The sequence below is a fragment of the Chamaea fasciata genome, unplaced genomic scaffold (genome assembly GCF_029207755.1).
Source record: "Chamaea fasciata isolate MVZ Bird 193981 ecotype frontalis unplaced genomic scaffold, bChaFas1.0.hap1 SCAF_3, whole genome shotgun sequence".
NCBI lineage: Eukaryota > Metazoa > Chordata > Aves > Passeriformes > Sylviidae > Chamaea > Chamaea fasciata.
In genome coordinates, this window is record NW_027094088.1 from 17,040,198 (window position 1) to 17,057,048 (window position 16,851).

General features: G+C 42.9%; 1 protein-coding gene across 6 annotated transcripts in view; it reads left to right on the forward strand.

Annotated features, from left to right (window-relative positions):
* Positions 1 to 3,629: 3,629 nt before the first annotated feature.
* The window catches only part of ENAH (ENAH actin regulator), a 90,616-nt gene continuing 77,394 nt past the window's right edge, over positions 3,630 to 16,851 (forward strand). For all 6 annotated transcript variants that reach the window (XM_066178172.1, XM_066178173.1, XM_066178176.1 and 3 more), the window contains exon 1: positions 3,630 to 3,978. In XM_066178172.1, coding sequence (XP_066034269.1) covers positions 3,974 to 3,978 — 5 coding nt within the window. In that variant the 5' untranslated portion in view covers positions 3,630 to 3,973. The remainder of the gene's footprint in view (positions 3,979 to 16,851) is intronic.

Consider the following 16,851-nt stretch of genomic DNA (forward strand, 5'->3'; position numbering starts at 1 on the left):
CTGATGAGAATAATATGTTCAATTACTTAATTTGCTTCTGTTTTGATAATCTTCAATGCTACCAGAAGCCCACTGTCAGAGCTATTTTCTTTTAGTCCACTACTTTTGGAAAGTCCTTCACTATCTCTGGAAAGAAAGCTCATGCTTTGTTGCTCTGTTGTTGCAACTCTCTCACTTGCTATTATATAGGAAATATAATTATATTTTGCTATTATATGGCAAATTATATTTTCTTTCTATACTAGTTCTATAGAAAATAATCCAAACAAGTGAAATAAACTATCTTTTCTTTCATACTCAAAAACCAAACTCTGGATGTATTAAGTGAAAGGAACAATAACCCTCAAAAAGCCAAAACCACCAGAAAAAAAACACTTTCCCCTTCTCCAGAAACTTCTTTGACTGTATCCTGCATTACGTTATTTACAGTCATTGAAGAAGGCCAAAAGTAATCTTGCATATGAGCTGCTGTCCTGGGACACTGACTTTTGTAAGACATGTGAAGATCTCAGCTACTTTTTGCTTTCTAAAGAAACAAAGACTGGAATGTGGGAGATTGTTTCAGAGAAGACAGGGGAATCTCACTGTGAGATAAAGGATTAGTCTGCTTTTGGATTCCCTGAATGTCTCCAGAAAATTAGAATATCATGCATCCTCCTCATGACCCTGTATCAAGGGTGACCCATACTGATGAGATGTGATGGGATCCGCTGGGTTTATTCAGGAGTAGCCTGCCAAGCCTCTTGCATTTGGCTGATATGAAACAGGAACACATTCTTGTCTGATTATGCCTGGGTGAGCCATTTCTGTAGCATTCAGAAAGCTTTCATTAGTCAGGTTATTTGGAAAGGAGGCACACTACACTGCTCAACCTGAGCTGGCTTGGCTTTGGAAGCATCTCAATTCCAGTCCTCAGCTGCAGCTGAGCAGCAGAAAATGCAAGAGGGAAAAATGCAAAGTGGTTTTAGGGTATTCTGAGGTGCTTGGATCCAGAGGAAGAAGGGCATGAACACAATCCTTGGACACAGATTAGAAGAACCATCATGTGGCTCTGCCTCATAGGTTGTTACGGGCCTCAGGTTATTAGTATGACACCAGCAGCTAAGAAGGCTTTCTGCCACATTGGTTTTGTCATTGCCAGAAGAAGGGAGAGCGGTGAGAGAGGATGCAGAGGGCATTGACGCCCATGTGGTGCTGCAGGAGGATCCTATCAGCAAGAAAGGTGACAGCAGAGGCACACTAAGTGACTTGGACACAGGACACACCGAGTTATTACAGCTTGGGAGCATGAGGTCCTCTACGAGAGTGGGCAGATTTCTCAATGCATAATTCAGTACCATAAACATGTACACAGCACTAACTCATTCTTCTGCTAGACTACTTTAATTTCTTGACAATAACCTCACTAAATTGACCTGGAAAGAAAGGGGCATTCAACGTTTATAATTTAATTTCTGCCCTATATAATTTTGGCTCTCCTTCTCCTCATGTAGCTGCTAATATGAGTTACTGCAGATTTAGTATTTTGTTACAGATTAATTCAATGGGATTTTTGACTAAGCTAGCATCGAAAATGACTTTGCACTTGGTGACATCTGCGATGCCAGCATGCAAAATGATTCTTCTGGCATTTTTACAAGTTCTATTGTATCACTGAGTAGGTCTTGAGAAATCCAGCTATGACCATATCTGATTTGGCTAAGAACACCAAGTAATATAACACAAATAGTGATAATAGTTATTTTGCAGGAGTAACAGCTTCTGGCTATTTTCATTCCCTCTCAGGCAGACCTGGAGCCCAGGCATACTGTCAGTGTTTTTTACATACCTGTCACAGTCAAAATTCTCTTAGGTTTGACTAATAAGACCAGACAGTTGCATCAGGACAGTCACATTATGATCCTGATTTTTTCTGTTATAGATCAACTGGTATCTTTGAACAAAATCCTCCTTGTTCTGACTGTCTCTGCCATTCCTTCTACTGATGTATCTGCTGAAGCCCATTAGACATACATCTTGGATGTATCTATATAGATACAGAGATATATTAGATACAGATTTTAACACTTCTGCTTGGCTGCCTTCAAGAGACTTTTTGCAGCCAGAATGGCTTTCTTTCCAAAGCTTTTATTTGGAGGATGTTCTGGTGATAGGAAGCCCAGATTTAGAAAATTCATTACGCCTTAAGAACTGAGGTCCACTGCCAGTCATTAGAGTCCTCAGCATTTGCTGAAAGCAATTAAGGTAATTTTATTTACCAGATTCAATTGTGTCCCTTTTTCAGACTGTCTTTACATTGTTGACAAAGGTACACAATTTTTAAGATCACGATGTCGCTTTTCTTCTGATTACTCATCTGCATTTTGTGATTCACCTCTTCTGCAACATTTTCATTGACATCATCACTCTATGCCAGTAAAAACATGTTTTCTTACTAAACTGTTCCTCATTAGCTTCAGTTTCAGAGCCTGTCCTTGTTCCTGAGTTAGTGTTTTCTAACAGCTGGCCATTTTTTTTTCATTGATTACTTCATCTCTTACATGCTACTGACACGGTTAATTGACAGTGAGTGACTCTGCCTCACTGATCAAGGAAGAGGTGGCATCAAATAGCTGAGACTCCTGGTAAAATCCCCTTAAGTGTGTGGAACCTACATCAGAAAAACATATATATTTTTTAAATTCTTCACTTTTTATGCCTAAAAGTCTAGACAGTTATAAAGAAGATGCTTACTAATTTGTTTCTCATGTATATTTTTACTACTAGACCCTAGAAAACACTAGTATTCATTCGGGAAAAATGAATTTGGAGGTGCAAAAACACCAAGATGGCTTAACGGCATTGGGAACTGCAAAGGCACTTGCTCGTCGCTTCATTTAACCGAGACGAAAGAGAACGGGTATTCATTCACTCGCTAGTTGCCAGAAAGGAGCCGAACACGAGCTGGGGTAAAGTTACTTGTACGGTGTACTGGGTCCGCTGCGGGTACCGAAAGCAGAACGTAAATCTGCACTTAGGACAGGCGCGGGGCTACGGAAAGATGCAGAAAGAACATTCCTGTATTCCTGAAAAAGGCTTAGGCCACTGGCTTCCGGGGGCACGGAGGGGCCGCTGCCCACAGACTGTCGCCCGTCGAGACCTGCCGGGCTCGGGCAGCGGGGGCTCGGGGGCTGCGTGTTCCCTCCCGCACCGGCAGCGCTGAACCGGGCGAGGGTTCCCGGCCGGACAGAGCCCGGTGCAGGCAGCGTAGGGCCGAGCGGGGAAGGGTCTGCGGACGAACAGAAGTGTTCACATGCCGGGAGGCGCCGGGCTCCGCCAGCCGGGACGCGGCTCCCCGGGAACCCATCCCACCCCTCCACTCCGGGGCGACTCCCAAGGCCGCCGGGGAAGAAGCTGCCGCGGGCGGGCGGGCGGGCGGTACTCCCGAGGAGGAGCCGCCGCCTCACCTGAGGCCGCCCCGTCCCTCCACCCCCGCCACCCCGCGCCGGAGCCGCCGAGCCCCAGCGAGCCGCCCGGGCACAGCGCGGCGGTGGGCGCGGCCTCCGCCGCCCGCCCCTTCCTCCCTCCCTCCCTCCTTCCTCCTCCCGCCCGCCGCTCCCGCGCCCCCCGCCCGCCGCCGCTCCCGCGGCCCCGCCGGTGTCTCCGGCCGCCCCCGCGCTGCCCCCGCCCGCTCTCGTTCTCCTCCTCCTCCTCCTCCTCCTTTCCCCCCGCCCTTCCCGCGCGGTGGTTCGCTCCTCCCCGCCCCTTTCCCCCACCTCTCCCGTCCCCTCCCACCCCCGGCTCCCCGCGGTGGTCTGGCCCGGCCCGGCGGCGGAGGGAGCGGCGGAGCGGGCGGGCGGGCGGCGCTGCCGGGCGGGGGTCTCGCTCTCCGGGGGTCTCGCTCTGCGGGGACGCGGCGAGCAGCGGAGCGGGGCGGGGGAGACAGCGCAGCGAGCGAGGCAGCGGGAGCGGCTCCCCGACCGCGGGCAGCACCATGAGGTGAGCGGCCGGCTCCGGAGCGGGCGGCAGGCGCGGGGCGGGGGGCGATGCTCCGCGCCCCCCGGCTCGGACGGCTCACAGCCGGGAACGGGAATGGGAGCCGGGGGGATCGGCCGGCGGCGGGGGAGGGGGCCGGGCCGAGGGGAGCCCCGCGGTGGGGGAAGGGCCCATTGTTAGTGGCGGCGGGGGAAGGGCGGCCCGCCGTCCCCGTCCCCCCTCGGCGGCGGCGAAGTTGCGATCGGGGGGCGGCGGCGGGGCCCGGGTCGGGGCGGGGGGCGGCCCCGCTCCGGCGCCTCCCCCGGGCCGGGCACGGCGTGAGCCCCCGGCGCCCGTCTCCTTTCTTTCTCTGCCGGTGGTGATTTTTTTTTTACACCCTTCCCCTCCGCCTTACCCGGCGCGTGTTGCATTGCAGCAGCAGCTGGGCTTTTCCCTCGGTAATCAATAAAGAGGCGCCGGGGGGGGGGGAAGGAGGGAGGGGGGATCCCCCTCTCGGCAGCCGGGAAAGTGTCGCGTTTGGAGGTTTGGGATGTAAACACAGAGGTGGCCGCGGTTGGGGGCGGCAGGGAGGGAGGTGGGTGCCTGCTGCCTTCCCGCCGGGAACTCCCGCTCCCCGCCGGCTCATTCATTTGAAGGCGATTTTCTGCCGCCCCGGCCCGTCCCCCCCTTCCCCCCGCCATCCTCCCCCCATCTCGCTTTTAGCGCCTGTTCTGTTTCCATAATCTCCTTTCTGGATTGGTGCAGGACCCGGTGAGAAATGCGGCTCGGTGGCCGAGCGCTGGTCTGGCTGCTCGGGGACGCCGTGCTCCCTGGAGGCCTGCCCCTCACTCAGACAGCTGGGGAAACGAGTTACTCATGCCTTCCTTTTTTTTTCGCCTGGAAGTTATTGTCTGCCTTACAGTTGGATATGAACCTTCTTTGTCTAAAGACGCGACTGTAAGTCGTGAGGTCCTTTGGAGTAGAGGTCCGGCAAGATTTGTGTGATCAAAGTCGGCAAATTCCTCTGCTGCATAAAACTGATGAGCCATTAGAATTCCCTGTAAATTACAGGAAAATCCTAAAAAAATTTTTTGTACAATGAGGGTTCCCTCTTTCAGGGCACCTTCAATGGAAAAGGTGGCGTTGCAGTGGGAAGCACGGGAGCAATCTCCCTGCTGTTTTATTTAGAATTGTGTTCCTGTATTTCCCACTAGATTTCTTTGTTAACTGTAGGTATTTATGTCCTACATTATTTTAAGCTTTGTTTTGTCTTGTGATAATTTATTTTCAGTTATTCACGTTGCTCATGTAGAAGTCAGATACCCTGCAAATGAAAAGTTACAGCTTGGAAAACCTACGGTTTGTATCCAGATCCTTTAAGCAGAGGTGTTCTTTTAAATTATCTTGACAGCCTTTAGCACAATGAATTCTGCTAATCGAAGAAGACTTGGCATAAATACCTTGGGAAGCCCCGTGTAAGTTTGGGTTTCATGCTGGCAAAAAGTGCTTGAATTGTTCGGGTGATGCTGAGTGAAGTGAGCTATAGCAGCAAGAGTGCTCACTGTTCACTGGTGTAACTGTATGTGTGCTAGGACTTGTGCCAGCTTGGAGGGAGCACAAGTATTTCTCTTAACCAGCACAACAGGAAAGTGTCTAGGTTGAACCTACCCTTAGGTTGCTTATTTAGATGTTTGATTAGCTGACTTGCAGCAGTGAGTAAATGTAGGTAAATGGATATATTCCTGGCCTTGAAGCTTTCCACCTGCTCGTGCCTGCCGAGCATCAAGCTGGTAAGGGGGAGATGCAGTTGTGATTTGGAGGGTCGCTCTGATAAGTGGTCATGGGATGTTTCAAAGGAAACTGACTTCTAGAACGCTTGGTTCCTGCCCTCTAGAAAAAAAAAGAAACAAGCTGTATCAATTAAACTACACAGGCTAAAAAAATGATGTGGTTAAAGAAGTATTTTCTCTCTATAGAGGCACTATTAAATTCACTCAGTTTCGTTTAGTTGGTCTGACTCCAGTACAATGGCAAGCTTTCACTGCACGCTCTCACTTTAGACTTGTTTAGACTATGGTTGATGGTATATTTCTGAAACATGTTTAAACAATATCTTCATGCTGTATTTTGTTCAGGCAATGATTTTTAATGTGCATTTGCTGGTCAAGGCAAGGTCTGATGGGTGAGGACTAACAAGGTAGATGGGACAAGCAACCAGCATTTCATACGTAGCTCCTCTGTTTGCAGGTGCTGTTAAATCTTAGCAGTTTATACTAAAAATATACTTTTGGCACAATGTTGATGGTGTCTTGGAATGAGTAAACCGCATTCTGTCATTGCTGTTGGGCAGGTAAGTATGCAGCTGGTGCTCCAAAGAATAAAAAAATAAATAGATGACCTGGGATGGGGAGGGGGAAAGCACCCTCATTTTCTTTCCTGTGCTTTGGCTATTCTTCAGCCATCATGACCCTGAACTAATTCTGATGATTTTGTGTTAAGATCTTGCATCTTGTCTGGATGATTAGCTGGTCAGTTGCCAAAAAGCAAACTGGTTTCTCTTCTGTCAAATAATACTAAACATCGTTGTGAAGAGCATCCTTGAATGTTAAAACAATCAGCAATTCTGTAAGACACAAACACCGACACTGCACAAGAATTACTTCTTGCAGAAGTCTGCTTTGTATTCAAATTGAAATGATATGCTATTTGAATAACATCTGTTAAGGGTTTTAGGTTGCCGAGGTACTCTGAATATTAAATATCCCAGTTTAATGGTCTAGCCTAAGTATGAAGTTACTTGGTTCAGGATAGCCCTATTCAGGGCTGTGTGTCTGTGTCTCCTGCCCTAGGTAAACATCTGATTCCCGTGAACACCTGTTGCTCTCTTTGTTCTCTGGTTAGCTGACAAAAGTGCTGCCCCTAACAGAGTTTCCTGAAAGCACTTATATTATAATAGGTATCCAGGAATGGGCATATTCAGTGAGGTTTTCATTCACCAGCTGACTGGAACGTGGTGGGGGAAGAGGTGGTGAAGATGTAGGTAACAGCAGTTTGATGCCCCTGTTCTAGTAGTAACATGACTTCCCATCGTATTTGTACAAGAAGAACGTGTGTGAACAGACTTTTATTGTAGCATATGTTGGAGTCTGTATTACGGGAGCTGGTAAACACAACTCTGCTGCTAGAGCTGGGATTCTAAAGTGAAGGTTAGCTCAATTACCTTTTTTTTTTTTTTCTCCTTCTTCATATCAGGCTCATTTTGAGTGTTAACTCCAATAAAAATAAATAAGCTTTACAAGATACCGACTTTTAAAAAATGAAACTGTACAGCCTTCTCTTGGGATTACTACATCCATTTCTTTGTGTGGGAAAGAATTGTTTTTCATTAGTGTGCTGGTCAGAAAGCAGACTGCTCAGTCGGGTTTCATTTCCCAAGTTCCCAAGAACTGGGAAAGAAACAGTATTTTTAAGGATTTTCAAATTTGAGTATTTCCAGAGCCCAGTATAATAATTTGTATTTATGATGGGCTACTATGCAGATCGCATATATGTAAATTTAATTCCATGTTTAGATGAGGCAAACAGCTAAATTATTATAGATTTTGCTTTTTCTGAAAAGTCATGTCGTATTCTCGCATGTGTTTTCATGCTAAAAAGGTAGCTAAATTTGTGGTCTCTGAGCCACATGGAAATTCCTGTTTACTTACAATCAGGAGCTTTTCTGCTTAAATATGTTGCTACAGAATGCACTTCATGTTATTATTTAAAAGTCAGCATATTTTATGCCTGGGTTGATAAGCCTTCATTATATTTTAAGTGTTGTGCTGAGAAAACTAATACCATACAAACTCACTGTTTACTGAGTGAAAGCCCACGGCAGAAGTAACAAAACATGTACCTTCATTAGGACTAGGAATTCTTGAAGGAACCCACACGCGTTTCCTGGGGTTTCCAGGAAAGTGGGTATACAAGAGCATTATTAGTGACAATAGTACAGTTCAGTCTGCTGCAATAACTGCAGTTATTTAAGGTGGTGAAATAGCACAGCAGCAAGGCCATCAATTTGATGGTGACATTAAGTTATTGTTGGCTACGTAAGGTAACTCTTTGGAGTTGTGCCTTTGGTTTTAATACTTGCCTGAATGGTGTATTTGAAATAGGAAGCTTAATTTAGTTGAGAAATATTTGACAAAATGTTGGAAGTGCAGGCAGGCAGTTAAATTAGACTGGATATGCATAACTGCAAGCAATACTTTTCCTAAAATTGCTTGTATCTCAAGAGAAAAATTGGTGGTGTGGGCAGGGTTTTTTTTTTTTCAGGTGGATCCAAGAATTCAGGTTACTTTCCTTGTTCTTAAGTAAACTAACAGATGGACTGAGTCATCTGTCTGATAGAAGTGTGGTCTTTAGCTCGCACTTTATTTGTGACAGTTGCAAGTAATTTTTGGACAGGCTGTTTCTGCCCACCTGATATGGGATCTGACAGCTGTTTTGCCCGCAAGGCCTCTGGATAGTTTAGTGAATTATTTTCATAGTAAAAGTATAAATCTTTAAAAAATTACCATGTGAATGGAGAGTGCAGGAATGAGAATACAGTTTTTTTAGACAAAGCTATTTATGACCCTCTTAGCAATTATGTTGTCAGCCTCTAAAAATTAGAAACAGTCTGGGAGTGTGTATAATTCAGGAATGCTCTCTGGAAGGGCATGTACAAGTTTTTTCTTGACTCTGATTCAGGGTTTCATGTTTGCTGTTGGAGGTCAGAAAACAAGAGCCAGTTAGTTGGCATCCTGCTTCAGGCCACTATAGCCTAAAAGCCTTTTTTCTCCACTTCCATAAAAAGCAGAAACATTTTTCTCCCAGCACCTGTTTCAGTGGATGCTTTGCCCTAAGTGACGTCTCTCGGCGCTGCCTTAGGCATGTGATTGGAAATACTTTGTAACGAGGGCTGCTTCTTGCCATGCCAGGGCAGCTCATGTGGAACTTTTATAGAAGTAGGTTATTGACCCACTGGATAGAGTCATTTGCTTTCATTACTAGAGGGAGCAAATGTATTTTGTGAAACAGATATTATTCCCTTCTTTGCTTTGACCTTTCATCTAGAATTGCTTTTGACGGTTCATGCCTGCTTCCACTCAGCAGTGGAGAAATACGTGTGCCAGCTCTTTAAACATCCAGGCATGTTTCAGGTTTTGAGAGAGCAGAAGATACATGCTTTTAGCGTTCAATTCAAAAAAATTGACTTCTGGTAGTAGCTCAGATTAAATGTAGCAGAGACTGAAGTCACATCAGCCTTGCTGAACTATCAGCTGTGATATTTGTTGGTGCCTACCTCACTCTTCCACCGCACCTTGCCCTGCCAGTCCTTGGGAATTGAATACAACTACTTTGTGTTCTTGGGCTCTTAGAATCTCCCTTGGGATTGATGTGGGAGTGAAGCTGCTTTTGTATTTGCCTGTATTTAAACGTGCCAGGTGAGGAGCAGTTACTGTGTGTCCCTGCTGTGCCTCTCCTGCCCTAACTTCCCATGGATTCTCACAGATCTGGAAAAAAACATGGTTTGTATGGAGCTTTTTTGGTTAAATAATTTACAGAAACTTTTTCCCCTTTTAGAAATAGCTGCACCACCTTAATTCAACTTTCAAATTTTCTTGCATGAGAATTAAAAATGTATATCGAAGTAGTTGAGTCTGATTTGAAAATGCACCATACCAATACTGGTTGTAGAAAAAAAAATACTGAATTTTACTTCAAATACTCCTAATAAATTGTTCTCCTAATTGCTAAACCTCTCCCTTGCTCTCATGTATTACAAGTCTCCTTCACTGTAGCTATTTCATGACTAATGTTAAAAATGTTCCAGAAGAGAAAGTGAATGTTGTGCTTACCAGCCTCTGATGGTGTTATGTGGTGGTGTGTGCTGCTCCTAATGTTGTGGTTCTGTAGGCACTTATGGGAGGCTTATGGAACTGCTGCTGGGGAGGTGATGTGACATCTTTCTGGGTCTCCTGCCCAAATGCTGGTGACAGCCTGGTGGAGAAAATGGGACTGTTCAGTGGGATGTGAGATGATGTGTCAATCCGCTTCGGATTAGTCTTTCCAGTTGAACTGCTTATAATAAGCACATGTTTTGGGAATCAATGCACAAGTTAATGTGAAGAATTGAAGTGCGACTCTTGTCTCTGTGGGTAATCTTTAGGCGAGGCTCATTAAAAGAAAACACTGTCATTATTCAGGCAAAAAAAAAAAATCTGCTCTTAGTTTCACATATTGAAACTTCTCCAGGCAAAGCTGTTTTATGTAAAAGATGAATAGGAAAAATGCTTTCAGTTAGTCCAGAACTGGTCTGCTTCTTTGTGAAGTGTGTGGGTTGGTGTTGTGGGTTTTTTCTTTTTCTTTTTCTTTTTTTTTTTTTTTTTTAAATTATGATGAAGAAAGGTGCTGACACCAGGTGAAGTACAGGAGACAGAAGTGGAAAGTGATTGCACTCCAGAGGGTGATACAAAAATGCTACTTTACTGGACTGGTGTGCTGCCAGAAATAACTCTGAACTTCTAATTTGCAGCACAAACACAGTTGGAAGGGTTTTGTTTGAAATTGTTCTTTCATTGTCTTTTCTTCACAAATTTGAAATTTCTGGTTCCTGAACTGCATTACAAAGTAATCTATACTTACTGCAAATTCCATACAGAAGGTGAGGCAAGGTTGTTATTTGCTCTAGTATATGTGCCACCTAGTTCAAAACAGAAGAACTTTTAAAACCTGGAATTAAGCAGAATGGTAAAAGAGCAAGAATAATCACTGGTATAGCTAAAACCTGTATTATGCATCTGTTGCAGTTTTATAGCAAGTAAAGAAATATTTAAACTTTTTTTTTTAGAGGAAATCAATTTCTGTGTATGTCCTTAAAGCAGTTTCCTAAAATGTAGTTTAATGCCTAAATCATTTTTTAGGCCACTGACTGGTATCAGTTTATTGCAGGTGAAATACAGTGAAAGCAACTTTTAAACTGAAATGCTTTGAAGGGCGTGTAGTTCAGGTAGTGTTTTATTGTGGTCCCATCTGGCTCCTGGTGAACACTTTTCTGTTTCAGTTGTGTAGACCAGTATGTCTTCATGTGTGCTCATGTCTGATAGAAATTTATATTTTGTGGAGATTTCCATTGAAGTTGCATTTTTTTTCCTATCATATGGGATTGAAAATGGAAGTACTAAATGGAAAGATGATTTAAGATTCTGTTGTAGTTCATGTATTTCCAACAAAACTTTCAGTACTGCTGCATTTAGTGGTATTTTTACTGGCATTGGTGGAAAGAGGAGATTGGTAGTTTTAGGTTCCATTCAGCTTTCTGGTTGGCTTTGCAAATGTGACTTAAACATATGCTCTGAGTAAATCTGGGCATTGAACCTGGTAGTATTACTGCCTAAAATCACTAGTTCTTCAAATAACTTACATTGAATATGTGGCTTTTTTTCAGGTTCCAAGCTTTCAGCTCCAGGCGAGCAAGAATTTTCCTTTTCTAGCTAGTGTATGTTGTTCATGTCAGTAATGCATTACAATGAACACTAAACACTGCGACTCATTTTGAAAACTTATTTTCTCCCTGTATCTTCCTGTTCTATAAAAATCTCATTGCCCTTTGCTTTCCTTTAAAAGCTTGGAGTCTTCTATAAATTGTGCATAGTGTTGTGTACACCCTTTTATTATATCTCCTGTGTTGAACTCTTGTTGATATTTGAGGAAAGGGTATGATCCTTTTGGCAAGCCTTAGTCCATTAAACAATAGTGACTCTTCTTTAAGAGTACCCAGCCTAAGTTTAATAAAACAGATTTGTTAAAATAAAACCTTGTTGGATTTGTATTTAAAACTGTTCACAATGAAGCTTTCCTAGAAAACTTGTACTGTGTTCTTGAATGCATTTGCAAAGCCCGTTTTTAGAAATCTGCAGTTGGCTACTGTGGATGATGGTAAATGGACTTTACAACTTCAGAATAAACAAAGTTACCTATTGTCTGAAATAGATGGTGTGGCCAGGCTGACAAAACAGTGACACTTAATCCAACTGAGCCTAATTTTGGCAAAGATAATGATTCAAAATAGTGAATGACAGTACTAGGAAAATGATCTGTATTGAAGCTTTGCATTTGTATATGAACATGCTACTTAAGAACAGGTATGGTTTGGTTTTGGTTATGTACTACTCTAGTAGAAATACTGATTTATTCTTTTTAAATTATGTTTAGAGGTACTTTTTTCCTAGTTCAGAATTCTTCTGCTTTGATAGAAATCTCTGAATATAATCAGAGACTATATTATATTTTAATTTATTGTTACACACTGATCTACTTAGTTGAATCACATTAGTGTGAGTAGAACAGGAGGATGATGCAGGAAGATGTATGTATATGAAATAAACATATTTGGAACACAGGACTGCTCTCCTAGTCAGATAAGAACTGTCTGGTCTGAAGCTGAGTCTGGAGACAGTAGATCTGTCTCTAGTCTCTAGTACTCAGAGCTTTTTCCCTCTTGGTTAGAGCCTGCTGTTTGAGGGCTGAGGGAGGAATGAAAGACCTTTCCAGTTCCGTGTTGTTCTGACCAAGAAAAGGCTGAGGAGAGAGGTCCATTCTGGAAAACTCGCGGGGAACCTGTGTCCAATCATGAGTAGGAGGATGAGGAGATGAATGATTAGAGCACTTGAGTAGTAAGTGTTGGAACTTAAGCACAAGATGAGTCCAGTAGTTCAGCTGCTTCTTTAGTGTTACGTGTTTTGGAGAATAATTGAGAATGAGGTTTTGTGTTGGAACCCTGGAGGCTGAAAATTTCAGGCTTTCTGTGTTAAAAGGTACTGACCCTCAAGCAAGCATCACATTTGACTTAAGACCTTGGAACAGGCTCCCGAGATTGAGTGATAGCACGGGGGTTGTGGGTGTGTAGTTTGAATAGTATTGTGTGATCTTACAGTGCGAAACTTAGATTTAAGATTTTAGTATATAGTAATACATGCGAGTCAAGATAGAGGACTTCAGGTGTTGTCTAGGTCCTTCTTCACCTTCTTCCTTCTTCCTGGCTTTAGGTGGTTTTCTGTAATTGGGTGAAAAAAGTCCTCATTGCAGGTCTTGGGTGATCATTATTGGGTCAAAAGTATAAATGATACAGGTGTCATCTCGTTATTGGGTGATTATCACTACAATAACCTTGGAAAGAGTCAGAGGTACTCCATTTTACCTCATTTCTCTAACTTGCTAGTTAGAGCTCACAGCTCGTGAGTCTGTAAATAGATGAGAAATAATAAACATCCAAGGCCGAACTCGAAACCTTCGTTTCCCGTGTACTTTGGCAGAGAAAAAGAAGCCAGAACTGTCACAGTTTTGTACCATTTCAATGGTTTCCTTGGGTTTTTAGCTACTGAGTGGAAATGCTGTAGTGACTTTTGGATGAAAATTTTTACTTTGAGATGTAAAAGATATTCCTCCTTTTACTTGAGGAAGAAGACCAAAGCAGTAAACAAATAAAAGAAGTCAAATAGATTTTGCATCTTAAAGATCTCATGCTGCAGTCTGAAGGATTGAACAACGTTTCAACAAACGTTTGATTGAACAAACCATTGTTCTGGTTTCCACAGTGTGGTGTGATGAGTCCAGTAGCCTTTAATTTGGTGATCAGCTCTGTTAACTGCATCATATCTGAATTATCCTCAGAATGATTACTGCTGCACTTTACATCTGACCTTGCCTCTAAGTTGTGAGGGGAAGAAATCGGGACTGCTGTGCTCAGGGCCCTGATTTTGTATTCTGGCAGTATCTTCGAGTAGTCTGTTCATAAAGTTTGGAGGAATGGGGTGGCTTCAGGCTTCTTCTTTGGCACACTATAAAGGTGACTTTGAAACCAAAGGGTATTCCTTTTATTTTGTTACCTTTCTTAGTCACTGAAAGAACAGGTCTATGTTCCTATAATTGTCACTGTTTCCAACAATAGCTAAATCCACAAATGGCTGGCAGTAAGACAAACACAAAGGTTGCCTTGCAGGTTATGAATACTGTTGCTGTAGCTGTGTTGCTCTAAGCTTATAAACATGACAAAGCTTTTATAGGGAGAGGCAATACCTTTTATTAGATCACCTGCTGCAGTGGTGGGGAACAGGACACGGGCAATTTCACACATCCAAGGGCTGAGTTCCTCAGAAAGTTGCTCAATTCTTTGGAGACACCATGTGGAGATTTTGTACTTGTGTGGATTGTTGCAGGCACGTTGCAGATACAGGTAAATGTTATTGTGTGGTGTGTTTTTTATAGGAAGCTCGTAGTTCTGATGTCTGACCTTGTAGCAATATTTGGTGTAATTCTTATTTCAGAAATTAAATAATTGGGTGCTTGAAAACAGGTTAGCAGCTGTAGGACGTATTTAAATTGCTATTTGCTTTAGAATTACTTTACAAAGATGATGTCTGCATAAAGGAAGTGGAGATTGCGTTGCAAAGGGCAATATCAGGAAGTAAACCTGTGAAAATACTTTTCAAATGTTACTGTTTCCATGTAAAGCATGAAGATATATTTTCCTTTGAAGCATCTGACTACTGGAAATCACTGGGGGAAGAGGATGCTTGGAATGCCTTTTTTAAAGAGTCCATCCCTGTTATTTTTGTGAAGACATGGGCTTGGTCACTGGTGTGACTTTTGTATAGTAAATCTGTACGATGCAGATAGAAGTGGATTGCATTGCAAGGGTTGCATCGTTAGACATGACTAATACTTAATAGCAGGATTTTATTTTTTCCCTGTTGAAATTCCCAGTTACCACAGGATAGAGGAGTGTACTGTTAAGCCAATTCTGAGTACCCTGGATATCTTGCCTTGAATTTCCATGCCTCCTTTTCTTAGGGCAGATGCAAAGCAAGCCATCTCTCCTCTTGCTGTGGTCCCTGCCCCAACAATAAAAAGAAAACCTTGATATGAAGACTGTCCATGTAACAGTGAGGAATGCTTGCAGATTTGGTGATTTGTGTAGTACCAGTCTCAGCAGTCAACAGATTTGGAATCCATATATTTGAAATCTCACCTTTTTCCTCCTGAATTGAGCTAACCTCCCAGTCCTTGAGTACGTCTGTGCTTGGGGTGGGTGTAGGGAGTAGACTCTCCCCAAAGCCCACTCATGAGGTATTTTGGTTGTAACTCTCAGTGAGATTACCCTGGTCTTATCTGGGAATGGGGAGGATGTTTAAGAAAGAACTAGCAAAGACACAAACACCTGAGAGAAGATTCTCTCCAATTTGCTGGTATATATTTTTAGCTAACTTATGATGTATCAATGTATCAGTTTCCCAACCACTTGAGTGATTGTAATTTTCTTGTTCTTTCGGGAACATGGAGAAATCTTATGCAATTCATACTGTCTTACAAAAAACTTTCCCATCAAGAGGCAGAGTTTAGATGTACATACATTGTTATGAAATCTGAAGATAAACTGATTTTAAATTCAAAGTAGTTTGGGAAGGTGCTCATTTTTAATATTTTGTAAGACAAAACCAATCCCCCAAACAAAGCAAAGCAAAACCCTTTAGAAATAAAGCCATAGGCTTTTCTTTCAGAATTTGAGTGCCTTATTTTTTTTTACGTCGTAGGACAGAAATAATGTAGTATGACTAAAGCATTTCATGCTTAAGAATGGAAGTTTTGTGCATCTAAGAACTTTTTCTTGGTCATTGCTATAGAATTAAGATCTTGCTGGCCATTGTGCACTGCAGCAGGGTATTTTCTCTTGGCAGCACCATACCCTCCAGCCACTTACATGCACAGAATCATTTTAATGTAGAACAGAGTAAATGCTGGAGATAGCATCTTTGGTGGACTGGTGACAAAGGTCATGTTTATGCTGTGGATGTTCTGTTTCTCAGGAAGACTGGGGTTAATTGTAGCTTGGCAAGTAAAAAAAAAAAAAGTTCCATATTGTTTTTTCTGCAGTAGATTCCTGTTGCTATGCAACAAACAGAATGTCACTTAGTACAGGATATATTAAATTGGTATTCCCGGCACATATCTCTGCCCGTTCATTTTATACTTTAGCAGGAGGGTATGGTTCTGGCTTCCTGTAGCACTGGAGTATGAAGTATGTATTTGAGCTGCTATTCTGGGGCTCGCTGGAGCTGCGGTGACGTCAGTGCACTTGCAGAGCCTCTCTTTGTTTTCCGATGGATGGGACACCTGTGCAACACAATCAGGCTTCCAAGCAGACAAAAAGGGGTGGTGGTTATCTTCCCCGAGGTGGGATGGCATTGCCAAGCAACATGTTAACACTTCAGAAGGGAGAAATTTGTTATATGGGGAAAATATTAGGCTGTGAATTGTGAAAACCTGTATTTGTGATGCAGAGAAAGTAAATGCAGATGGCACTATCTGAATCTTTAAACCAAAATATGTGGTAATTTTTAACCATTAGATTTAACTTTAATACTTGAATATGTTCATACCTCCTCTGCCTACCTCCCCATTCCCCGCAGCGCTAAACCCAACCACTCTCAGCATCTAAATTCTGTACATTTGCTCTCAGTGGATTCTGGAATAAATGTTTAGAGCGTGTTTGGGAAAATTGCCCTCTGTGACTCTGGAACCAGTAATTAAGTAATGGACAAATGACAACATCTGGTAAGGCATTATTTTATAATCTAGTTAGTCTTCTGTAGTGGAAAACAAGGCAAAAGTAATATTTGAAATCTAGAAAGATGTTAATTGCTTCAAAGTCTGTCAAGCAATATAGATGTCTGAAATACAGAAACTAGAAAGCTGAGGATTTGTAATACTGTGGTTTTGTAACATATGCATTGTGTCTCAGGTGGCATGGTGTTTATACTGTGTAATAATCCATCTTATTTTAGTCAGTTTTCTGAATTTTCATGTGGG